This window comes from Pantherophis guttatus, chromosome 9 (genome assembly GCF_059756535.1).
Source record: "Pantherophis guttatus breed Tessera chromosome 9, ASM5975653v1, whole genome shotgun sequence".
Taxonomy (NCBI): Eukaryota; Metazoa; Chordata; class Lepidosauria; order Squamata; family Colubridae; genus Pantherophis; species Pantherophis guttatus.
The window spans coordinates 22,221,410-22,247,871 of NC_142071.1; the positions used below are offsets into that span (position 1 = coordinate 22,221,410).

A 26,462-nucleotide genomic window follows, 5' to 3' on the forward strand; every position below is an offset into this window, starting at 1 on the left:
AGTAGCGATGGAGGCAGATGGTTCGGAGAACTGGTAGCAAAAATCCCTGCCCTCCCCCCCATTGCCGAGCTGAGCCGCGTAATCATCAGAGGCTTTTAAAACATTTTTAAAAGCATTTTTTCTACAACCTCTTTGGCTTAAAAAATGCTTTTAAAAGCCTCTGATGATCAGGCAAGTCAACTGGGATCATCAGAGGCTTTTAAAAGCATTTTTTCTACAACTTCTTCAGCTAAAGAGGCTATAGAAAAAATGTTTTAAAAAGATTTTTAAAAAATGTTTTTAAAAGCCTCTGCCGATCAGGCAAGTCAACTGGGATCGTCAGAGGCTTTAAAAGCATTTTTAACAACCTCTTCAGCCAAAGAGGTTGTAGAAAAAATGCTTTTAAAAGTAAAAAAAAGAAAAGTTAGCCAAGCCCACTCAGTCATATTAACGCCCCCCCACCACGCCCAAAGAACCAGTAGTAACAAATTTCACCACTGCCCTACACCATTTCTGACAAATGGCACTCCAGTCTCTTCTTGAAAGTCTCAAGTGATGAAGCTCCCACAACTTCCAAAGGCAACTTCTGTTCCATTGGTTGATTGTTCTCACTGTCAGAAAGTGACAGTGAGTTCCTCCTCATTTCTAGGTTGAATCTCTCCTTGATCAGTTTCCATCAATTATTCCTTGTCTGGCCTTCAGGTGCTTTGGAAAATAGCTTGACCCACTCTTCTCTGTGGCAGCCCCTCAAATATTAGAAGACTGCTATCATGTCTCCCCTGATCCTTCTCTTCACTAGACTAACCATGCCCAATTCCTGCAACCGTTCATCGTATGTTTTAGCCTCCAGTCCCCTAATCATCCTGCTTGCTCTTTCATCTTTAGATACTAGGATGTGTATGTACAATTTAAACTATATAACAATCTTCCTTTCCCTGTTTTCCCCCTTGTAAAGACATCGGATTTGTTGACTCAAGCCATGACGGAGCTGTCCCAGACTCTGACCACTGACTACCGAACCTCGCAGGGTGATTTTCCACGTATTCAGTATATTCCTGTATCACAATCCACAGCTGGCTTGCAACAGCCCCAACATATACAGTTGCAGGTTGTGCAAGTGGCTCAGGTGAGTGGTGTTTGAGTTGTGTTTGGATGATTGGGCTTGTGACAGCAATGGCCCTGAGCATCTCAGGAAGCTAAATAACAAAGGAATAGCAGTTATTCGCAGGAAGAACATCAAAGGGTTGAACCAGGAACTGGATGGGGCAGGACAAGATTAGATTAAATCCCAACCAGGATAAAACAGGACAGTTCCTAAGTGGCAATCCATATTACAAAAGGTGTCCTGTTAATTAAGAACTCCTTAAAAGGTAAAGTTAAAGGTTCCCCTCGCACATATGTGCTAGTCATTCCCAACTCTAGGGGGCGGTGCTCATCTCCGTTTCAAAGCCAAAGAGCCAGCGCTGTCACGGAGCCAGAAGACGTCTCCGTGGTCATGTGGCTGGCATGACTAAACGCCAAAGGCACACAGAACGCTGTTACCTTCCCACCAAAGGTGGTCCCTATTTTTCTACTTGCATTTTTTACCTGCTTTCCAACTGCTAAGTTGGCAGGAGATGGGACAAGTAACAGGAGCTTACCCCGTTACACAACACTAGGGATTTGAACCGCCGAACTGCTGACCTTTCTGATCGACAAACTCGGCATCTTAGCCACTGAGCCACCGTGTCTCTGTCAAGAACTCTCTAGCAAGAATCTATGGAGTTTCTAAGTCATCCAGGCGATAATTGTCCCAAAGTTGCTTTTTTCAAGGCAACTGGATTTTCTTGTTTTTCTTTGAAAATGTTTCACTTCTCTTCCAAGAAGCTTCTTCAGCTCTGGCTGGACGGTGGGGAATGGAAGGATTTATATTCCTTGCAGACAGCTGGTCATTTGCATTCCTTTAGAGAATCGTTGAGGCCACTTGGAGGTTTATCTGTGTCCTCAGGGTCACCTGAGAGGTGCAAATGGGTGTGGAGCCTTCTTGGAACTTGCTGAAAGGACTGGAGATAGATGATATCGTATCCCTCCCCCTTTGTTGAGAGAGGGCTGTTTAATTTTGACATAGTTGGCCTTTTTGACCCCTCTTTCAAACCAGCAGTCCTCTCTGTCCAAAATGTGGGCTCTGCTGTCTTCAAAAGGAGTGGACTTTGTATTTTACATGCAGATGGATTGCTGAATCTTGTCCTGATGGATTTGTTCTCCTATGTCCCTGATGGCAAACCTATGGCACCCGTGCCACAAGTGGCACGTGGAACCATATCGGTGGGCATGCAAGCTCAGCCCCAGCACACCTGCGCACGCCAGCCAGCTGATTTTCAGGTCTTCTGGGCCTAACGGAAGTTGGGAAAAGTTCCGTTTCCAGCCTCCGGAGGGCCTCCGGGTGGTGGTGGTGGTAGGGAAGGCTGTTTTCGTCCTCCCCAGACTCCTAGAAAGGCTATGGAGCCTGGGGAGAGCAAAAAACGGGCCTACTGGGCCCACCATGCCATCGCGTACCAAAAGCAGGGAGAGCACGGGGGGGCACACACGGGGGAGTGGGACACATAGAATTGTGGGTATGGGCACTCACGCGTGTGACCCCCCCTGCGCTCCCCCCACTTTTGGCACATGATGGCAAAAAGGTTAGCCATCACTGTCCTATGTTGTGCCATGCTTCTTAACAAGAGGGGCCAAAAGTTGAAGCCAAGCCTTTGAGAATGTAAAACTGTTCCCTGCCATTGAGTGATGGTTTATCTCTGTGATGTGGGTTACACTTGGAGTGGAGTTTGTTGGCACCAAACTGATTCTTCTTGATCTTTTGGGCAATTCATCCCAAGAGGATGAATCAGAATTTGCAGAAAGAATTATACTGGTTGACTTTTAAGACTTGCACCACTGAGACCACAATTCTAAAGTCAAGTTGGACGTTACATGTTTTCTCTTGATGCCCAGGCTACCTCACCTCATCAGACCCAGCATTCCACTGTAGATGTTGGTCAGTTACACGACCCTCAGTCATACACCCAGCATGCTATCCAGGTACAACATATCCAGGTCACCGAACCAACTTCTGCAGCCTCATCATCTTCACAGGTAGGTCATGCAGTTGTGTTTAATATGTGCATGCTGCTGTAAGATGCATGGACAGCTTGAGGTAGCAGATAACATGCTACAATGTCGGCTGGCGGCCCCCAGGGGGAGAGCGTTCTCTGTGGGAGTGCCGACCCTCTGGAATGGGCTGCCCACCGACCTCAGGACAGCCCCTGACCTCCTCTCCTTCCACCGCAAATTGAAGACGTGGCTTTTTCACCAAATGGGCTGAATCCGTAGGGGTGATTTTTAATAATTTTAATTAAATTTTTAATTAATTTTAACTAATTTTAAATTGACTTTGATGTTTATGTAATTTTTTTGTTCCTTCTTGTAAGCAGCCCTGAGTCCTTCGGGAGAAGGGCGGCATATAAATTACATACATACATACATACATACATACATACATACATACATACATAACATGATCCCTAAAGGTAAACCGCTTAGAAGAGGGCTATAAAGCACTGTGAAGCAGTATATAAGTCTTAAGTGCTATCGCTACCAGTGGAATAGTCGAAAGTCCATTGCGCAAAATTTTTATTTCGGAGATAGCAATAGCAATAATATTTAGTGCTTTACAGCCCTCTCTAAGCCGTTTACAGAGTCAGCAGAAACTGGGTCCTCATTTTACCAATCTCAGAAGGATGGAAGGGCTGAGTCAACCTTGAGCTGGTCAGGATCGAACTGCTGGCAGTCGGCAGAAATAGCCTGCAATACTGCATTCTAACCACTGCGCCACCACATTTTAGATCTGAGCACACAGCAGGCAGACAAGCCCAGACTTGCTTAGTTTCTGTTTCAGAGCTTCTGCACAGACTCAGTTGCTTAAGCCATGCCAAGACTTCTTCCTTAAGTGTCTATTTCCAAAACAAGCCCCATTGGCTGACCTTGTTACCATGTCTCCATTCAATCCCCATTGTCTGATCTATTCCAGTTCATGAATATTCATACTCTGACAAAATGGTTGTTCGGGACTTTGTAGTTTTATTTTTCAATCATTCTTTTTAACAGAAGAGCATGAAATGAAATGCTATAAATGAATGAATTGGGACGTTATTAGGACTGCCTTCCATTGAGGACCTGTATACTGCACGAGTCAAAAAGAGGGCTGTGAAAATATTCACAAACCTCTCACATCCTGGATATAAACTGTTTCAACTCCTACCCTCAAAACGACGCTATAGAGCACCGCACACCAGAACAACTAGACACAAGAACAGTTTTTTCCCCAAATGCCATCACTCTGCTAAGCTAATAATTCCCTCAACACTGTCAAACTATTCACTTAAGTCTGCACTACTATTAATCTTCTCATTGTTTCTATCACCCATCTCCTCCCACTTATGATTGCATGACTGTAACCTTGTTGCTGGTATTCTTCAGATTTATATTGACTATTTCCCTATTACTATCACTAAGTGTTGTACCTTATGATTCTTGATGAATATATCTTGTATTTTTATGTATACTGAGAGCGTATGCACCAAAGACAAATTCCAAATTGGCCAAGTGTGTCTAATCACACTTGGCCAATAAAGAATTCTCTCTTCTCTTCTCTTCTCTTCTCTTCTCTTCTCTTCTCTTCTCTTCTCTTCTCTTCTCTTCTCTTCTCTTCTCTTCTCTTCTCTTCTCTTCTCTTCCCTTCCCTTCCCTTCCCTTCCCTTCCCTTCCCTTCCCTTCCCTTCCCTTCCCTTCTCTTCTCTTCCCTTCCCTTCCCTTCCCTTCCCTTCCCTTCCCTTCCCTTCCCTTCCCTTCCCTTCCATCCCATCTTCTATTATTTCCCACCTTCTCTTCTCTTCTCTTCTCTTCTCTTCTCTTCTCTTCTCTTCTCTTCTCTTCTCTTCTTCCCTTCCCTTCTATTCCATCCCATCTTCTATTATTTCCCACCTTCTCTTCTCTTCTATTTTATTCTATTTCTATTTCTATTCTACTCTACTCTACTCTTTTCTAGTATTGATTGAAACGCTCTGTGTACGAGAGAGAGATGAGAATTTTAGTCCAGTAAAAAGTAACTTTAGTTTTTTGGTTCACAGAATGTCTTTTCCTTTGTTACTGTAGGTGGGCAGCCAGCCCTTAAGTCCTTCCCAACCAACTCAGCAGGAACTCAGCCCCTCCCAGATACAGACAACTCCCTCCTCGCAAAGTCAATCACAGGCAGGTTCTTCAGTCCAGCAGGCCTACCTTCCCAACACCTGGAACTCGTTCCGCACTTATCGTACGTACCAAATATGCTCAGTGATGCTCTTTCGCTTCCCTGTAAAAACCTCTTACACCTCATTCCAGGGGTGGGTTCTAATTTTTTTTACTACCGGTTCTGTGGGCGTGGCTTATTTTGTGGGTGTGGCTTGGAGGTCATGTGACTAGGTGGGCGTGGCTAGCTGGTCAGAGTCATTTCTGGAAGGTCCTCGCACTTACGACCCGACTCGTTTGTTTGCTTTTAACACTGATCAGCTGTAGGACGGCCCTTTGAAGCCCTGCGGCAAGAGTTTAAACAGTTTTTTTCCCTCTAGTCATCAGCTGGGACTCAGGAGGCAGCAATAGATTGGGGGTGGGACCAAATAAAAGGTAAGAATAACGTGGGTGGGTGGGGTGGTGGGAGGGCGGGGGGGGGAGAACCAGTTCGGTGACATCATATCGTCACCGCTACCGGCTCGGCCAAACCGGACCGAACCGGGAGGAACCCACCACTGCCTCATTCCCAATTCCTGAGCTTGATTTGATTGATGTATTCTTGAAGACATCCAAAGAGAAACAAAAAACCTCTCAAGTTCATTGATATTTGATGCAAGGTTTCCTTTTTCCAGCTTTGGGTTCCACCCTTGCATTTGAACTCCAAATCTGATCCACGGGGCAATTTTGGAGTGGTACAGTGGCCTAGAGGTGGAGCTCTCACCTCACAATCAGGAGGCTGTGAGTTCGATCCTAGGTAGAGGCAGATATTTCTCTCTCTGGGCACCCTGGGAATATATCTGTTGAATATAACTCCGCATTGGCGACAGGAATGGCATCCAGCCAGCAAACCCTCAGCTCCATTCAGTTGCCCAGACTCCACCCCGCAAGAGATTATGGGGTCGTTAAAAGAGGAGGAGGATGATCCATGAGGCAATTTTGCATTTTAATTATGCTAATACATGCTGACCAATGGTGAAATCCAAATGTTTTTTACTACTGGTTCTGTGGGCATGGCCTGGTGGGCGTGGTGTGGCTTGGTGGGCGTGGCAGGGGAAGAATACTGCCACCAATTGCCTCCCACCGGCCAGTTCGCTCCCACAGAGAGGGCTGGCGACCCCCAGGGGGAGAGCCTTCTCTATGGTGGCACCTGCCCTCTGGAACAATCTACCCCCAGAGATACGAGTGATCCCAGACCTCCGGACTTTTCGTCGGGCCCTTAAAACCTATTTTTTTCATTTAGCCGGGCTGTCCTGATTTTATGCTGGGTTTTTAAAATTTGATATTGGTTTTGAATTGAAATGTTTTATATTATGGGTTTAATTGTTTTAAATTTATTTTAACTTTTGTGTACAAATGTTTTACTTTGGCTGTTCACCGCCCTGAGTCCGAAAGGAGAAGGGCGGTGTAGAAATCTGAATAAATAAATAAATAAATAAATAAATAAATAAATAAAAATCCCCATTCCCTCCCCACTCCTGGGGGAAGGTTATTGCAAAATCTCCACTCCCACCCCACTCTGGGGCCAATATTTACCAGTTTTTTGAACTACACAAAGTTTCCGCTACCAGTTCTGTGAACTGCTCAAAATTTCCGCTACCGGTTCTCTAGAACCTGCTGGATTTCACCCCTGATGCTGACCCTATTCAACTCTCTATTTTGGGAGTTTGAAGTCTACGGGTCTTAAAGTTGCCACGGTTGGACACCCCTATTTTAGCATGTCAATCATGTCTTGTTAGAGCTAATGAATGGGATTCTCTCATCTTTTTTTTCTCCCCCAGCCTCCGAGATTCAGATGATGACAATCCCTCAGGGCCAGTATGTGATTGCAGAGACAGCTGTCGGTCCTCCTGTCACAACGGTGACCACAGGGCAAGTCAAAGCAGTTGCCCAGGTAAGAAGCAAAAGAGCAACCGTAACTGAAACGATTAAATACGCCAGGGCTTTTGAATAGGAATATTTGGAAATAGGCATATGAGTATTTTCAAGCTGCCCAGAGCTGCTGACAGTGGCATATAAATTTAACAAACAAAATAAAACATTGGAAACATGTTTTCTGTTCCAAACGATGCATGTTTTCATCAGAGATGGTCAAAAGAATTTATTTCAAAGCGCCGGCTTGATTGAATCATTTGGAGCAATGATTGATAAATGAGCATTTTTTCATTATTATGGCATACAGATTAGCCTGGACTTACAACTGTAATGGATGCCAAAAGTACTGTTGCTAAGCGAGAATAATTGTTAGGTGAATTTTGCCTCATTTTACAACCTTTCTTGCCGCAGTTGCTAAGTGAATCACTGCAGTTGCTAAGCTAGTTAACACGCTTGCTAAATGAATCTGGCTTCCACCTCAATTTTTGATTGTCAGAAAGGTCGCAAAAGGGAATCACAAGACCACGGAAATTGCAACCGTCATAAATATGATTCATTTGCCAAGTATCTGATTTTTTTTTTAAATATTTTTTTATTTTAAATATAAATAATGCAAACATAGTACATATACATCTAAATACAAAAAAAAAGGGAAAAAAATACAAATATTACAGTGCACCCCCACCCCGGAGAGCATTTTTTCTCCCTTATATTTCTTCTTCTATAACAACTAAAAGATATACAATATATTCAGTGGTGAAGTCCAAATTTTTTTTACTACCTGTTCTGTGGGCGTGGCTTGGTGTGGCTTGGTGGGCATGGCAGGGGAAGGATACTGCAAAATCTCCATTCCCACCCCACTCCACAAGAAGGATACGGCAAAATCTCCATTCCACCCCACTCCAGGGGAAGGATGCTGCAAAATCTCCATTCCCACCCCATTCCAGGGGAAGGATACTGCAAAATCTTCATTCCCACACAATTCCAGGGGAAGGATACTGCACAATCTCCATTCCCACCCTACTCCAGGGGAAGGATACTGCAAAATCCCCATTCCCACCCCACTCCAGGGGAAGGATACTGCAAAATCTCCCTTCCCACCCCACTCCAGGGGAAGGATACTGCAAAAATCCCCATTCCCTCCCCACTCCTGAGGAAGGATATTGCAAAATCTCCATTCCCACCCTACTCCAGGGGAAGGATACTGCAAAATCTCCATTCCCACCCATTTCAGGGGAAGGAACTGCAAAAATCCCCATTCCCTCCCCACTCCTGAGGAAGGATAATGCAAAATCTCCATTCCCACCCCACTCTGGGGCCAGCCAGAGGTGGTATTTGCCAGTTCTCCGAACTACTCAAAATTTCCGGTTCTCCAGAACCTGTCAGAACCTGCTGGATTTCACCCCTGAATATATTTCAATTGTGCCCTTATCCCCTCCAAAACAACATATATTCTTGAGTAGGTTTATTCCCTTTGCCTTCCACCAACACTGATTTTATAAAATCCCCCCTCCCCCATATTTCATTATAATTGCTTGAATCATCCCTTTTTAAAATTTAATTTCTGTTAATTTATCATTTTTTGCCATATTACTCCAAATTTCATTATACCGCTCATTTCTTTGAATATCCCAATTTCGTCCCCAATATTTAGCCATCGCTAATCTAGCTGCCATTATCAAATTTACAATCAATTCCTTTTTTGTTTGATTTATATCCCCTTTTTCCACCAGCAATAGTGAAGCCATTCTCGGTGACATATCTAAATTTACATTCAAAAGCGCTCTAACTTCTCTAAACACCATCTGAAAACTGTGTCTGAATTTTGATCACGTGATCCTGGGGAATGCTGCAATAGTCATTAAGTGTGAAAAACGGCCATAAGTCACTTTTTTCGGTGTTGTTGTAACTTCGAGTAGTCACTAAGTGAAGAGGAAGAGGAGGAGCCTCTTCTCGATGCACGGGCGCGCACGGGCGCGCAGAGCTGCCAAAAGGCAGGAATGGCTCCTCAGGAGGAGGTCTCCTCAAGAGTAAAGCTTGGAGCTAATTGGCCACTCCCCTAGCCTATTTAAGGTAGGACGATGACTGAGGCAATTTGCAGAAAACAACTCCATTTATATTCCTTTGCGTATTGACACCAGAAACGTCTGATCAGCTCTTGCTTCTCTCTTATCATTTTTCCTGCAAATTGCTTCTGGGCATTCTGCCAACCACAGTAAGATTACGGTTATCTGAAATACTGTGTCTCAGAATTGAGTTATTATTCTTTGGATTCTTGTTGGCTGTAATGAAGTTAAATTAACAACCCTTGTTCAGAAGAGACTGATTTAAACTGTACTTGTGTTTGAACAACTACTAAGAAAGCTCATTAGTAGTCCTTAATTAGTGAACTAAGGTTTGTACGGATTTTGTGTGTGCTGCGTTCTTTGTGGTCCGTAGCTGGGGCAGAACAGATTACCTGTGCTAACTGAAGGCTTAAAAAAAAACAAAAACAGGAATTACACGTGTATAACGAGAGTGAATTTATGTGGGTTTCTTTCTCCCCCTAGACGCATTACGTCATCGCTGAAAGTCAGCCCGAGCTGGAAGTCAAGCCAAGCCTGTCTCTTTCTAGCGGTGTGGAAGTAGATTTATCTCAGACACCTGTCCACGCCGACTCTTTGGACTCGCAAACGGCCAGCGAGCAGCAAACGACACAGTACATCATTACGGCCACCAGCAACACTAACGGAGTCGGCGACCTGCACATTGAAAAGCCGTGAACCCGAGCTTGCAGCAAAGAACGAGAACTAGCGGCGCGAGGGACATTTGAAATCTTCATCCCGAATATCGGAGGCACCCAAGAGCTCTTTGACAAAGTATATTTGTACCCCTTGAAGTTCTACCTTACAAGCTGAGGCTTTGCGGAGTTTCAAAATCTAAATGAAAACCCAGGCAAGACAATTCAGAGCGCCACCATCTTCTGAACCTGGTGAACAAAAACAGACACTAAGCCTCTTCTAGACCTCTCCCCCAATTGATTCTCTCTCCCGCCCCCACTACTCCAACCCCCCCAATTGTGGACAGAGTTTCAGCAACGGAAGCCAAGTTTGCTGAACCCACAACCATTGGCAGAGCCTTATCCTCGTGTACATTTCAGTTGCTTACATTTCTTTCGGCATTATTTTATATATATATATATATATATATATATTTTCCCCCCCTAAGTTGCCTGTGAAAGAGGAGAACACGCAGCTTGATAAAGGGAGAATAAAATAAAACACGCAGTCCGGAACCGAGACTCGATTACAAGCCATTCTTTCCTGACTTTTGTATGACAGAGAAGACGGCGAAACTGTGAAGCTGTGCAGAAGCAGTTAAATTATTAAGAATGAGGTTGTAGGTATTGTTGGGAATACCCCGTGTTTACATAACCATCTGCACTGCCCAAATAATCCGATCCTAACGAGGGTGAAGGAAACTACCTTGGAGGCTCCCCCGTAAGCCTAATGAAACCAGAGGAGTATAAAAAACACACACGGCGTCTGAGCCTTTTATGTCTTTGATTGTGTTGTCTTTATGAAACGGGGATTCTTGCGTTTCCTCCTCCAAACCAATAAAAAAAGGCTCAGAGATGGTTTAAATGTGTGCGGTGGCTTTCAGTGTGTTGATTAACGATGGGTATGAGGAGGAGGTGAATGGAGGACAAGCCAAAACTTGTTTCTTAGGCTTGTCCTAACTCTGTTGCTACCCACAAGGACACTCTTTGCTTCAGTGTTGGAAGATAAACTCTGACCTCTTTACGTTCTGGAGACATTGCCATGCTGCAGCTTCAAATCTTTGCTTTTTTTCTTTTTCTTTCTTTCTCTTTCTTTCTTTCTTTCTTTCTTTCTCTTTCTTTTCCTTTCTTTTGTCTGCCTCCCTTTCTTTCTTTTTCTTTCCTTCCTTCCTTTTCTTTCGTCGGCCTGCCTGCCTCCCTCTTTCTTTTTCTTTCTTTCCTTCCTTTCTTTTGTCTGCCTTTTTTTCTCTTTCCTTCCTTTCTTCCTTTTCTTTCGTCTGCCTGCCTTCCTCCCTTTCTTCCTTCCTCTTTTTTCTTTCCTTCCTTCCTTTCTTTTGTCTGCCTCCCTCCCTTTCTTTCTTTCCTTCTTTCCTTCCTTTCTTTGGTCTGCCTCCCTTTCTTTCCTTCCTTTTCTTTCTTTTCTTCCTTCCTTTTCTTTCTTTTGTCTGCCTGCCTCTCTTCCTTTTCTCCCTCCCTTTTTCTTTCTTTCTTTCCTTCCTTCCTTTGGTCTGCCTCCCTTTCTCTCCTTTTTCTTTTTTCTTCCTTCCTTCCTTTTCTTTCTTTTGTCTGCCTGCCTCCCTTTCTTTTCTTCCTTCCTTTCTTTTTTTTCCTTTCCTTTCCTTTCTTTTGTCTGCCTCCCTCCCTTTTCTTTCTTTCCTTCTTTCCTTCCTTTCTTTCGTCTCCCTCCCTCCCTCCCTCCCTCCTTCTTCTTTCTTTCTTTCTTTCTTTCTTTCTTTCTTTCTTTCTTTCTCTTTCTTTCTTTCTTTCTTTCTTTCTTTCTTTCTTTCTTTCTTTCTTTCTTTCTTTCTTTCTTTCTTCTTTCTTTCTTTCTTTCTTTCTTTCTTTCTTTCTTTCTTTCCTGCCAATTCTTTGCTATAAACTGGATGAAACATTTCTATGGCCTGTTTCATAAACTGAGTGCTCTTTTTGCATTAGGGAACTCACTGGCCTAGGTTGTAAATTATTTTCATAAGACAACAACAAAAGCTATCTCAACATATGGTCCAACAGAAGCCACCAATAACTTACGTAAATAAGATTTATTATTCTGATAGACAAGACTGCAGGCTTCACACTCGTTTTATTGTGGCTTGTGCTGCAGGAAACATACGAAGGGTGAGAACAGACTTCCATGTTGGATAAATGATAGATTTTGAAGGTGGTTTCTTTGAGACCTGTTCCTATTCAAACTTGCAACATGCATTTATTTAAAACCAAGTGGAAAAAATAATCTGTTGGTTTTGCCAACAGGAGATCTAGAGTGCAGTTTTCTTACCGAAGATTATATACCGTATTTTTTGGAGTATAAGACACACTTTCCCCCCCCCCCAAAAGAAGGTGAAAATTGGGGTGCGTCTTATACACCCAATGCAGCCAAAAATGCAAGGACTGTCAGAGTTTGCAGCAGCAATCACATCCAGAAAGCCCACACAAGTAACTGATCCAGCAGGATTCCATAACTTCTCTTTATATATAATATAACACATGAAGTAAATATATAATACCAAAAGCAGGTTTTCCAATGTGGTAGTAAATATAAGCAAAACACAAGCAGAGGAGAGTATTTTCAGTTTCAGTTTTAGTTTCAGAGATCAGCACAGCATGCAGCTTTAGAACAATTGACCTAAGCCATGCCCAGGCTCCTTCCTTGTTGCTCACACAGCAAATACTGTTTCAGTTTCCAAACAGCCCTCAACTCTCTCACACACTGACAAGCTAGCCAGATGAATACTGATGGATGCTGGTAGGGAGAGACAGAATTTCTTTCCCCTTATTTTCCACCTTATTTCCTAAGGTGCGTCTTATACTCCGGAGCGTCTTATACTCCAAAAAATATGGGTATACCGTGTTTTCCCGAAAATAAGACCCTGTCTTATATTTTTCTGAACCCTGAAATAAGTGCTTGGCCTTATTTTCGGGGATGTCTTATTATTTTGGGCACGTGGAGCAAGACGGAGTTCTTGCCATCTTACCTGATTTCCAGCTCTGTTTCCCTAACCCTAACCCGAGGAAATGGGGACCAGCTGCACATGTGTTTAAATATTTTCGGGGAGGCTTATTTTCAAGAGGGGGGCTTATTTTAGCGCATGCGCTCAAAAGCCCGATTGGTCTTATTATCAGGGGATGTCTTATTTTAAGGGAAACAGGGTACTAAATTTTTATTGATCCCCTGGCATTTCTTCTTGGGATGCTATTGAGAAATACAGTAGATTTATTCCAAGCACTACATGTATTTTCTCCAACCTTTACGACGCAATAAATGGTGTATGGCACAGAGCAGCTTTATCCTTTCATTCTAAGGATGAAATCGATTTAAATAGCAATAGACAGTCATACATAGTCAAACTGATTGCTCCAAAATGTGCTTGACAATATCTCCTGTAAACTAATTCCAGTGAGACATCATCCTGCAATAGAAACTGGAATGGGGGGGGGAGGGGGATAGATGTTCCTTAAAGTGGAAATAATTCTGATTTATTTTGTAGCGAAGGGCTTTTATTATTGCTAGTTTATCCACTCTACAAACAGAGACAGTTAAGAGCCTTGGTGGTGCAGCAGACTAAAGTGCTCTTAAAGTAGCACTTAGCTGCCAGCTGCCTGCAATTACTGCGAGTTCAAATCTCACCAGGCTCAAGGTTGACTCAGCCTTCCATCCTTTTGAGGTAGGTAAAATGAGGACCCGGATTGTGGGGGCAATAAGCTTACTTTGTATAAAAAAGAACACCGCTTAGGGCCCCCCGAAAGCCCTACTAAGCAGGTATATACAAAAAAAGTATGAAGGCTATTGCTTAACACATTGTAAGCCACCCTGAGTCTTCGGAGAAGGGCGGCATATAAATTGAACCAATAAATAAATAAATAAACTTGAATGCTTTGTAACTGTAACTGGGGAAGTTTCAGTAACTTAAATGGTTCAAATTTTACTGCCTATTTACCAAGAGATGGATACTAGAATATAAATGAAACAACAGAATTTGTTTGCAAAACTCTTGCCTCTGGCATTTCCAGAAAGTAAGCACTCTTGTACTTGACACCAAAGCAACACTGATAACGTTGTTATTCTGACCCGAGTTATGCTGGCTAGGTAGATGTCAAGTAAAGATAGTTTATTGCACACTAACAGAGAACCAAATGCTCATCAATGGTGCTGGTTAAGTTCCATTCGGCATTCCTTGTCCGCAGTTCCCCTCAGTCCAGGTTCCCTGGTTCCTCAAACTAGGTCCAAGCCGAGGCCCGAGAACAAAGAGGGAAGTCACAATGCTCCCTGTTGGAAAAAATATCCTCCTGGGTTCAGTTCCAAGTGGGGAAAAAGACACTGGATTCATGGAAGTTGCTTAGAAAGAAGGTTTATTGATGAACAGGATCACATGCCTTGGAGATCTTGGGTGGAAAAAAAGGGAAGAGATGCTGAGAGTCCCTGGGTTTTATACCCTCTCTGGCTTTGAACTTCCTGGCGCACAGGAAGAGTATCCTGATTGGTTGCTGTCAGAAGTCATAGCTAGCTTTTTAGGTTGTCTGTGCGTTGAGCTTGGTTGAATCTTGCTGGGTGATGCAATGAAGGGCAATTAAATGGCTCTGCCTGAAGAACCAGTTTGTGGGAGCAACAAGCTGACTTTGTAAAAATATACAAAAGTATGAAGGCTATTGCTTAACACATTGTAAACCGCCCTGAGTCTCCGGAGAAGGGTGGCATATAAATCAAATTTAAAAAAAAGAAAAAAGAAGGTAGATCTATATTATGTAGAATAGACTGGCCCAGGCCTTACTTGGCCAATAAAAGAATTCTGTACTGTCCTATTCTATTCTAATTCCTATTCTACTCTATTCTAAATTCTATTCTATTCCTATTTCTATTCTTTCCTAATTTCATTCTATTCTATTCCATCGTTCTATTCTCATTCTAATTTTATTCTAATTCTACTCTATTTGCATTTGCACAACCTGCAAGCCTTGGATAAGCATTGATGTTAAGACACGCGTCGTGCAAAGCCAGCCAGTTTAATGAGCTCGCGGGAGAGACGTCATGTGTTGCTGGTGGCCAGAAAGTTGGATCAACTCTGGACGCCCGCCAAGCGCCCACTTTGTGCTGCCGGGGCGTCGCTTTCTGCACCAAAGTTCCGCAAAGCAGAAGGAGAGAAAGAAAGAAAGCTTTTAAAGCCCGCGCCTGCGCAGGGGAAACCGGCTCACGCGGGGGAAAAAAAAAAAGTCCGGGCATTCGGCACGTCGCGCATGCGCGCGTTGCGGTGCGGCCCTCGCGAGGAGGGGAAAGAAGAGACATTTCCGCAGCAGGGGGAAGGGCCTCCGGGATTGGAACGCGCATGCGCACTCGGCAGCAGGAGCTGTCCGCGACTGGAAAAGCCTCCCGGGTTGGAGCGCGCATGCGCACTCCGCCCCTCCGTTCACGCCTCTCACACACACATACACACACACATCCGTTCCGCGCATGGACGCCGCCGCCGCCGCCTTTCCCGCCGCGACCTGGAAGCGGAATGCAGGAGGCGGGGCCAGGCGGAGGAAGGCCGCGCAGTCGCCGTCGGGCTCCTGAGGTAACCCGGGTCGCAGGAGGAGAGATGGGATTTGGGGAGGGGGAGATCCGGGTGGGGTGAATTGTGTGGAAGTGGGTGGGGGTGGGGGGCGAAGGTGTTTATCCCGTCCTCGAACCCCCCCCCCCGCTTTTCCCAGGTGCAAAAGAAGATCCCCCTGACTGTCAGCTGAGATTTCTATTCATCTTCTCATGATCCTTATTATTATTATTATTCTCTTCTATTCATTAAACATGAAACTCAAGTCAACTGGGCATTTAAAAATGTGTCACAAATGCCATTGACTGGGGCTAATGGTTGATACGGGTTGCTGCCAGCGTCCTAGGTATTATTATTATTATTATTATTATTATTATTATTATTATTATTATTATTATTATTCTCTTCTATTCATTAAACATGAAACTCAAGTCAACTGGGCATTTAAAAATGTGTCACAAATGCCATGGACTGGGGCTAATGGTTGATACGGGTTGCTGCCAGCGTCCTAGGTATTATTATTATTATTATTATTAATATTATTATTATAATATTATACACAAAAATGACAGTATACACAGCAAACGAGATAACCATGCTGGGTTTCGAATCACAAATCACTAGTCGAACACTTCCCAAGTGTGTTCGACTAGTGATTTGTGATTCAAAATCCAGCATGGTTATCTCGTTTGCTGTGTATACTGTCATTTTTGTGTATATTATTATTATTATTATTATTATTATTATTATTATTATTATTATTGGTTAATCTTTAGTGAGATTCACAGCCTTTGAGGCCGGTTAATAGCTCAGCCGCTCGAGTCCTAACCAAGGACCTAGGAACTGTTAAGGTATCGTCGGAGGATGTAAGCTGTTCCGAGTAAGGTGGTTTTTTGTAGAGTCAAAATGTTCAAGTCTGGTAAATTTAGAATTTCTAAATAGCGGGGTAGCCCTTTGGGTATTGCTCCGAGGGCTCCAATTACAATCGGGACAACACACAATTTCTTTTTCCACAATCAGTCAACTTCAATTTGCAAGTCCCAGTACTTTGTGATTTTTTCTTGCTGCTTATCTTCAATCCGTGCATCACCAGGTATTGCAATGTCAATGAACCATACTTTTTTCTTTTCAACTATTGTTATGTCAGGTGTGTTGTGGACCAAGTGCCTGTCAGTCTGAATCCTAAAGTCCCACAAGATCTTGAGTTTCTCATTCTCTAAAACTTTCTCAACTTGATGTTCCCAGTGGTTTTTGTTGTACTCAAATCCAAACTTCTGGCACAATTTCCAGTGAATGATCTTAGCAACACGGTCATGGCGTTGTAGGTAGTCAGTTTGTGAATTTTTGCTGCACCCACTGATCAGGTGGTCAACTGTCTCTTCTTTCTCATTGCAGAGGCGGCATTTGCTGTTGGTGGTAACATGTTGAATTTTTGCCTTCATGCAGTTTGTGGCTAGGGCTTGTTCTTGAGCTGCCAAAATAAAGCTTTCTGTTTCTTTTTTCAGTACTCCTCATCTTAACCAGTTCCAAGTTAGTTTCTGGTCAGTTTTGCCTTCAATACTTTTCAAGTATTGGCCATGCTGAGCTTTGCTTTTCCAATTTTCAGCTCGCTGCTCAATTACTTCTTTCTTATATTCTGCTTTTGTTTTAGTTGTCTTTAAAAGGCCTCCTTTATTTACTTCCTTAATCATTGGTTCTTCACTTTTCTGGATGTAATCATTCAAGCTGCGTTTTTCTTCTTCCACAGTCTGCTTTACTTGTATAATAGTAGTAGTAGTAGTAGTAGTAATAATAATAATAATAATAATAATAATAATAATAATAATAATGATGATGATGATGACGACATTGCAATACCTGGTGATGCATGGATTGAAGATAAGCAGCAAGAAAAAATCACGAAGTACCGGGACTTGCAAATTGAAGTTGAGCGACTGTGGAAAAAGAAAACGTGTGTTGTCCGGATTGTAATTGGAGCCCTTGGAGCAATACCCAAAGGGCTACCCCGCTATTTAGAAATTCTAAATTTGCCGGACTTGAACATTTTGACTCTACAAAAAACCACCTTACTCGGAACAGCTTACATCCTCCGACGATACCTTAACAGTTCCTAGGTCCTTGGTTAGGACTCGAGCGGCTGAGCTATTAACCAGCCTCAAAGGCTGTGAATCTCACTAAAGATTAACTAATAATAATAATAATAATAATAACAACAACAACAACAACGACAACGACAACCACCACCACCACCACCACCACCATTGCTAGGATGGTCCTCTCAGAAGAGGCTAAGTTTCCCTCAGCAGTAGGTGAAAAATAACGTCCTTAAGTCTCAAAGGTGTTTTTTTTCAAGAGGCAAATGATGAGGAAAAAATAATGTACTTAAGTCATATTTTTTAAGGGTTTTTGCACTAGTTTGGCTGGGTTGCAAAAAAAAAAAAGATAAAAAGAACCCTTTATCCTAAAAAGGATAAAAAGAAGATTTAAAAGAGAAAAAAGAACAAGAGCAGGAAGAAGGAGCAGCTAAGGAAGAAGAGGAAGAGGAAAACTAGAGGAAGAAGAAAAAGGTGAGAAAAAAAGGAAGAGAAGAAAAAAAAAGAGAAGACAAAAAGTAGAGAAAGAAGAAGAAGCATATGGGAGGAAGAAGAAAAAGATGACCAAAAACTAGAGGAAGAGGAAAAAGGTAAGAAGAAGGAAGAGGAGAAGAAAAGAAAAAAAGAAAAACAAGAGAAAGCGGAAGAAGTGAATAGGAAGAAGAGGAAGCAAATGATAACAGAAACACTAGGGAAAGAAAAGAGGAAAAAGGTGAGAAAGAGGAAGGAAAGGAAGAGGAGAAGAAAAGAAAAAGAAAACGAAGATAGGAAGAAGAGGAAGAAAAAGTTAAGAGGAGAAACGAGAAAGAGGAAGAACAGATGAGAGAAGAAAAATAAAAAAAGATACAGTCAAAGAATAATCTTTCTTTGAGACTTTAGTGGAGGTTTTCTCATGCAAGATGGCTTATCATAAAATTGTTCTCACTGAAATACAGTCACAGGTGGGACACTTTCTTTTACAATATGAGTGAAGTTACAAAGAGCTTTTTTTTTAAGCAGCTGATACCATAATTGTTTTTCAGAATCAAGTGAGTTCTTGTTCTGACAAATGGGTAGTTTCGCAAAAAGAACATAAAATCTTCATTAGAAATAGAATTGTATGGACACGATTCAGTCAATGAAAGAAAAAGCTTTAGAGGAGAACGTTGCTAATGAATGCTAATTTTATTTTTCCAGCATCAATGTATTTCAGATGGCAGCTATGAGCCTTTTTCTTCCCTCTTTAACGAATGTTCGTGGGTTCTAGTGTACATCAAATAAAAACTCTAAGGTAAGAAATCTGTTTTCAGCCATTATTTATATGTTTCTGTTTCAAAATAAGCACTGCAGTTATGATACTAAATATACAATAGAATAGAATTCTTTATTGGCCAAGTGTGATTGACACACAAGGAATTTGCCTTTGGTGCATATGCTCTCAGTGTACGTAAAAAGACAAGATACATTTGTCAAGAATCATAAGGTACAACACTTAATGATAGTCATAGGGTACAAATAAGCAATCAAATCTTACTAGGAAACAATATCAATATAAATCGTAAGGATACAACCAACAAAGTTACAGTCATGCAGTCATAAATTGGAGGAGATGGGTGATAGGAACGATGAGAAGACTAATAGTAATAGTAATGCAGACAGTGAATAGTTTGACAGTGTTGAGGGAATTATTTGTTTAGCAGAGTAATGGAGTTTGGGAAAAAACTGTCCTTGTGTCAAGTTGTTCTGGTGTACAGTGCTCTATAGTGTTGTTTTGAGGGTAGGAGTTGAAACAGTTTATGTCCAGGATGCGAGGGGTCTGTAAATATTTTCACAGCCCTCTTTTTGACTCATGCAGTATATTACACCTGCATAAAATTAACCTTTGAGGATATATTCCAATTTAAATAATTATGTTTATATTGTTAATCTTGGATCAATGGGGTATTTGGCATTTTGCTGTTTTCTCTCTTGCTTTTCTCCCTTACCATGGAGGAAAGTGAACAAGGACACTGGAAAACCCACAAAGACATGCTCACTGTTTGCTTTTTTATTCTTATTTAACACATCTTTATCTTGTTTATTTGGAAAATCTTATTTCTCAAAGAAGAAGCTCAAAAGGTCATCTCATCTAAAAAAGAGATAGATCTGCAAACGTTGGGGAGTATCAAGAAAAGGCAAAGAGAGAAGATCAATTTTTTAAGTCCAGAAAGAAATATAGTTCAGGTTAATTTGATTGCCCTTTTCTTGGCTATTAATTTGAGGTTCCTGTTCATTTGGCAAACAAGTGGAGTAAGGATTGTCCCAGTTTTTAAGATATTTTGTCCCAGGGTAGGCGTGAGGAATAGCTGAACATTTTTTTCTTTAGTCTGGCAGGGAAGATACAAGACAACAATTGTTCTTTCTCTGGCCCCTATAAAGAACCAGCATAGTTTTTTCTGTGACATGATCTTCCTCCTGGAGCTTGGAATAGAGAATCATAAAGGAAAAAGTAATTAATGCTGGGAAAACTTTGCAAAAGGAGATGGATAATGAATTCAACATATATACACTGCAGTAAAGAATATGCATCTTTATTCCTGTATAGGGATGTGGTGGTTCAGTGGCTAAGACCCTGAGCTTGTCGGTCAAAAGGTCAGCAGTTCAGTGGTTCGAATCCCTAGTGCTGCGTAACGGGGTGAGCTCCCGTGACTTATCCCAGCTTCTGCCAACCTAGCAGTTCGAAAGCATGTAAGAAATGCAAGTAGAAAAATAGGGACCACCTTTGGTGGGAAGGTAACAGCGTTCCATGCGCCTTTGGCATTTAGTCATGCCGGCCACATGACCACGAAGATGTCTTCGGACAGCGCTGGCTCTTCAGCTTTGAAACGGAGATGAGCACCACCCCCTAGAGTTGGGAACGACTAGCACATATGTGCGAGGGGACCTTTACCTTTACCTTACAGTGACCTGTACCTTAGTAGGTTGAATTGTAAAAATAACTTTTGAATTAATAAATTTCTTTTTGTTCAAGTGGTTCACTGGTGTATGAACGATGGACTCTCTGGATCATATGCTCACTGATCCATTGGAACTGGGGCCAACTGGGGAAGGAAATGGCACCCAAATTATGGAGGATTGCATGCTGGGATCCATACGCATTAGCCTTCCTGAAGATCTTTTGGAAGATGTGAGTAGACATCCAAGTAGCAAAACAAAAATATTAACCGAACAGTTTTCATTGTTATCTTCAGAAATATTAAATTAGAAAAGGTAATCATGATATATTCTGTAATTTAGTCAGGAAATACACATTTTTGTGTATCAAAAACTGGATCAGGATCATTTATTGAATGAGTATCACTTCCTTCCTCTTGTCCAGGGGTGTCAAACTCGCAGCCCGTGGGCCGGATGTGTCATGTGCTGGCTTTGCCCCCGCTTGGTTTAGCAAAGAGAGAAAAAGTCCCGATACGTCATGTGACGCTGCCGTGACACCATGAGTTTGACACCCCTGTTCTTGTGTCATTCTTCTTAGAATCACTTTGCAAATTCAGGGAAATGGAGCAGACATTAGAATAATTGCTTGAGTAAAAAAAAGAGACCAAGTGTCTTATTTCCTTAGTATAATTCTTTAACTGTTTGGACGACTCTTTTCGTACCTCTAAAAAATTCAGGTAGGGTAAGTCGTTACCTGTGCATAACGTCCAAAATGTAAATACTGCTGAATTGATCATTCAAAAAAGTAATGTGATGGCTTTTTCTTTTTTTTTCTTTTATTTCAAAATGAATAATTGTGCTTCCAAAGATTATTTACAAAGCCCTCTGGGTTTTAGAAGGGAAAGTTGTTTGAATTTGGATTTTGCATACACTACCACCTTTCTCTCTGCCAAAATTAGTGGCTCAACCTAATGACCAAATCTCCTATCTTACCTGACCTCCTTCCCCCTCCTCCTTTGTGTGTCCTGCCACAGATGATATTGAACATTAAGAACTGATTCTGTTTTCTCCATTGTGGGGTTCACACCAGGGGTGAAATGCTACCGGTTGGGATTGGTTCGCCCGAACCTGCAGTAATAAAAGCTACTAGTTCGGGCGAATCGGTAGTAAATAAAATGCTACCAGTTCAGGGGAACCGGTATTTCCGACGATCTGCTGTGCCACGTGATTTATATTTGCTAGAAAGCAGGAAATCCTGATTTCTAGCAAATCTAAATCGCGTGGCACAGCTGTTCCCCCCCCCTTCGCTGTTCTACTTAACTTAGAAAAGGCTTCTTAATCCTTAATCTTAGTGCCTGTGTGCAAAGTGCACATTTGGCACACACTGCGCATACATGCACAAAGCGAACCAGTAGTGAAGCAAACCGACTTCAGGGCATTTCACCCCTGGTTCATACCGTGGAACAAACTGTAACTGAAGCAGGCCTCTCCTAATTACTGCTTAGGAATGAGTTCAAAACAGATTTTCCCATGTATTTTACCAGTACTTCTACCACTCCTGTTTTAGTTTATATTTGTCATGTTTTAATGAATATTGTATTGTATCATTGCAAGAGCTGCTAAGGGAATAAGCGGCATATAATTTTTTTTTTAAATGAGGAAAAAAATCTTTTCTGATCATTTATTCTATCTGTTATATTTTCTGCAGCCTGAGATCTTTTTTGAAGTCGTCAGTCTTTCAACCTGGCAGGACGTGTTGGTGGATTCACAGCGAGAACATTTAAAAAAGTTTTTGCCCCGCTTCCCAGAAAACAGTCCCGATTTCCAGAATAATCTTATCCTGTCCCTATTTAATGGAGAGAACTTCCGATTTGGAAACCCACTTCATATTGCCCAAAAACTCTTCCGGGGTCAGTGACACTTTAACATATGTTTTTAAAACTTGACTTTGTGCTTACCTTTAATGGCTTGTCTTGTTTTGTACTGCATGTTAAAATTACACTTGCTTATGAACCATTCATAGATGAGACAGCTATATCTGGCTTCATAAATCTATCTAGATTCTCAGTCACCCAGGTCATGGTTGTCCCAAAGGGGCGGCTAAAGGCTCTCAGCTAAAGAAGCTGCTTGGATGAGAAGCGAAATATCTTCCAATAAAAAAAAGAAAGTCCAGTTGCCTCTTGAAAAAGCACTTTGGGGACAAATCTAGCTTCAGAATCATTAAAGATTCAAAATGATGAGTTGTTATTAACTTTAAAAAGTTAGTTTCCTTGAATAACCTTTACATGAACTGCTGCATAAGGTTGAACATATTGCTTAATGTTTCAAGGGTTTCCAGTTGTTCTACGTCTGTGGTTTCCGGAGCCCCGATATAGCCAGCTGGTGCCATTGCTGGCTATTGGGGGCGAGTTATTGGCCCCCACGGACAGGGCTCGCAACTTGGGCTTCCTCCTGGATGCACGGCTGTCTTTAGAAGAGCATATGACGGCCGTGGCCAGGGGGGCTTTTTATCAGGTCCACCTGATTCGCCAGTTGCGTCCCTTTCTGGATCGGGACTCCTTACGCACACTCACTCAGGCACTTGTCACTTCCCCCCTGGACTACTGCAATGCTCTCTACATGGGGCTCCCCTTGAGGAGCACCCGGAGGCTCCAACTGGTGCAGAATGCGGCCGCGCGGGGGATTATGGGAGCGAGGGGGTGCTCCCATGTGACACCTCTCCTGCGTGAGCTGCATTGGCTTCCAGTCGTCTTCCGGGTGCGCTTCAAGGTGTTGGTTACCACCTTTAAAGCGCTCCATGGCATAGGACCTGGGTATTTGCGGGACCGCCTTCTGCCGCCGATAGCCTCCCACCGACCAGTACGCTCCCACAGAGAGGGACTCCTCAGGGTGCCATCAGCCAGGCAATGTCGGCTGGTGACCCCCAAGGGGAGGGCCTTCTCTGTGGCAGCTCCTGCCCTCTGGAATGATTTGCCCCCGGAGATACGAAGGATATCGGATCTCCGGGTCTTTCGCCGTGCCCTGAAAACTTTTCTTTTCCATCAAGCAGGGCTGGCGTAAACCCCCCCCCCCTTTTTAAGTCTTTTTTAGTTTTTTAGCTTTTAAATTGTCAATGGGTTTTAATTCGAATTGTTTTAAATTTGGGGCAAAGTTATGTAATTCTTTTAATAATTTTAAATTTTGTATTGGTATGTGTTTTAGTTCTGGCTGTGCACCGCCCTGAGTCCACTAGGAGAAGGGCGGTATACAAATTGAATTAAATAAATAAATAAATAAAATAAATGTCCAGATGATATATGCTGTTCATTATTACACATTTGTGTTTCATCTTTCAAGATGGCTTTCATGAGAATTCTCACTTTATTTTATTTCCATCAGGAGCACTCTGGGACACACATAAAACAATTGGTGTTTTAGTCACATTGTCAGTAGAGCTATCTTGATTTTTTTTTAAATTGTACCCTGCAAACACCCTGTTTGTGAAGGCTGGCTGAAAAAGTGGTAGACTTAAACTTGAAGCTCCCCACTCCCATATGTTGACTCTTACCCTGACAGTGAGCAGTCATGTGTATCTCTAAAGTCATATTGCAGACATGTAATAATAAAATGTCCAAATTTCAGCAGCAGAATATTTGACACTTTCCTTGGAATTTAATGGTGATTTTTATAATGGGAATGGGAGCAGTCCTATTTTTTTCCTCAAAACCCAACAAAACAAGACTGTCTCCCAAATAAGACCAGCCCCTTCCAGTAACATCAGTGCTGATGAATCTGGCTCGTCTACAGGTTGGGAGATCTGATTTGGAGAAACCTCAAGTCACTTTTGTCCTTGCTTTACATAGGCACAAATTTTGAAGTATTGCTTGGGATCCTGAAAAATTGCCAATTTTCTTTGTAATATAGCCTTTTCTTCACTGGTTGCTAGGATTAAACAAAATAAAGGAACAACAGGAATGTTTCTCTTCTAGATGGACATTTCAATCCTGAAGTGGTGAAGTACAGACAGCTTTGCTTCAAGTCCCAGTATAAGCGCTACCTCAGTTCCCAGCAGCAGTACTTTTATCGATTGCTGAAACAGATTCTTGCCTCCCGGAATGTAAGTATTGGAAGGCACAATTGTGGGGTACAGTGTAGATCTTAAACTCTGCATCTGTTGCCTCGTAGAACTCTAGATCTCAGGAATAGTAAAACTAGATCTGCTAGATTTAATAAGGATATAGCATCTGAAGTTGCCTTCTTCATGGTGTCTGTTTCAGCATCTGTTAGAACTCGCTAGGAAGGGGGGATCGGATCTGGCTGTGAAGAGAAAATACTCGGCAGCTGCTTATGCTGCTGAAGAACGAGATAGACGAACACATCGGCGATACCTTAAAATCCTCAGGGAAGTTAAAGAAGAATGTGGAGACACCACCCTATCCTCTGATGAAGAAGGTACTACCAGTGTGGCTTTGATGGATTAATAGAAACCTTCAGGTGGAGAATGCATTATTTCTCAACTGTGGCAGCTTTAAGATGGGGGGACTTCAACTCCCAGATGGGGGGGACCAACTCCCAGAATTCCTTAGCCAGCAAGACTAGAGTTGAATGGTCAGCAACATTGGATATATTCAGGGCTACGTTAATTCTCAAGTGCGTTTGCTGAAATTGTCTTGCTGTTGTTGTTAGTTGCGAAGTCGTGCCTGACCATCGCGACCCCATGGACAATGTTCCTCCAGGCCTTCCTGTCCTGTATCATCCTCTGGAGTCCATTTAAGCTCACGCCGACTGCTTCAGTGACTCCATCCAGCCACCTCATTCTCTGTCGTCCCCTTCTTCTTTTGCCCTCAATCGTTCCCAGCATTAGGCTCCCAGCATTAGACTCTCCAGTGAGTCAGTCCTTCTCACTAGGTGGCCAAAGTATTTGAGTTTCCTCTTCAGGATCTGGCCTCCTAAAGAGCAGTCAGGGTTTATCTTCTCTAGGACTGACCGGCTTGATCACCTTGCAGTCCAAGGGATTCGCAGGAGTCTTCTTCAGCACCAGAGTTCAAAGGCCTCAATTCTTTGACACTCAGCTTCCTTATGGTCCAACTTTCACAGCGAGTCATTGCAACTGGGAAAACCGTAGCCTTCACTATACGCACTTTTGTTGGCAGGGTGATGTCTCTGTTTTTTAGTATGCTGTCTAGATTTGCCATAGCTTTCCTCCCCAGGAACAAGCGTCTTTTAATTTCTTGGCTGCAGTCCCCATCTGCGGTGATTTTGGAGCCCAGGAAAATAGTGTTTTTCACGTGTTTAAGGCAGAAAGTGCTTTTTGATCAGAGTTCTTCACATGTTGCCACTCTTCAGTAATGTCCCCTTAAATTTCCTGTTCAGTTTAGGAAATAAGCCCAGATCTATTTCTCTCAACATGTTTTTTCAACCAAAGTTACTGTTATAGAACATTATTTATTTTGAAGATTGTTACTTTTTTTATTGTTGCAGTCAATTTACTAAAATAACATTGTTTCCTTAGAATTAGAAATAGATTTAACATAATATTCCTTATTGCTTTGTGGTCTTTTAAAGGTATTTATAGGGTTCTAACTTTTTTGATTAAAGAAGTGAAATTGTCAAGTTACTTAAATAGATGATTGTGTTTACTGATTAAAAAAAAAAATGTTGTGCGCCAAGCATCCCTCTAGAAACCTGACTGTTTTGTATTTCAGATTTGAGTTCCTGGATTCCAACCTCTCCAGCCCACTGTTCAAGTCCTGCTGTTCCGCTGAGAGTGATACCCACTTTGTCAACCCAAGACATGAAAACAGCAGGTGTTGTATTCTTAAACCATCTTGAAAAATTTCTCCATAGTAAAATTGCGCAAGATATTTCATTTTTATTGGGAAAACTAGTTTTTCTAGTTTTTCTTTTCTTTTTTTAAAAAGCTGTTTTGCAAAAAAGCATCCTTTTTTACTCTGTGAGGGACAGCGGACAGTTTTAATAAAAATATGTAGGCAATAACTATGAGCCATGGCTTTTGAAGAAGATAGATGTATAAAAGAATAATTTAAATACTTATATGTTTAATGGGATAGGATATATACATTA

General features: G+C 42.2%; 2 protein-coding genes across 15 annotated transcripts in view; both read left to right on the forward strand.

The window, feature by feature from the left end:
* Positions 1-10,034, forward strand: part of PRDM10 (PR/SET domain 10) — a 66,176-nt gene extending 56,142 nt beyond the window's left edge. For all 4 annotated transcript variants that reach the window (XM_034421964.3, XM_034421969.3, XM_034421965.3 and 1 more), the window contains exons 18-22: positions 935-1,105; positions 2,950-3,090; positions 5,149-5,305; positions 7,041-7,153; positions 9,684-10,034. In XM_034421964.3, the coding sequence (XP_034277855.1) occupies positions 935-1,105; positions 2,950-3,090; positions 5,149-5,305; positions 7,041-7,153; positions 9,684-9,896 (795 nt within the window). In that variant the 3' untranslated portion in view covers positions 9,897-10,034. The remainder of the gene's footprint in view (positions 1-934; positions 1,106-2,949; positions 3,091-5,148; positions 5,306-7,040; positions 7,154-9,683) is intronic.
* Positions 10,035-15,095: 5,061 nt separating this feature from the next.
* NFRKB (nuclear factor related to kappaB binding protein) overlaps positions 15,096-26,462 on the forward strand; it is a 34,353-nt gene continuing 22,986 nt past the window's right edge. For 5 of the 11 annotated variants that reach the window (XM_034421973.3, XM_034421972.3, XM_087875650.1 and 2 more), the window contains exons 1-7: positions 15,109-15,438; positions 18,684-18,777; positions 20,497-20,652; positions 22,108-22,309; positions 24,368-24,495; positions 24,656-24,830; positions 26,084-26,185. In XM_034421973.3, coding sequence (XP_034277864.2) covers positions 20,518-20,652; positions 22,108-22,309; positions 24,368-24,495; positions 24,656-24,830; positions 26,084-26,185 — 742 coding nt within the window. In that variant the 5' untranslated portion in view covers positions 15,109-15,438; positions 18,684-18,777; positions 20,497-20,517. Of the gene's footprint in view, positions 15,761-15,799; positions 15,927-18,683; positions 18,778-20,496; positions 20,653-22,107; positions 22,310-24,367; positions 24,496-24,655; positions 24,831-26,083; positions 26,186-26,462 lie in introns of those variants that run through there. The other 6 variants (XM_034421971.3, XM_087875649.1, XM_087875648.1 and 3 more) reach the window with 4 other exon arrangements.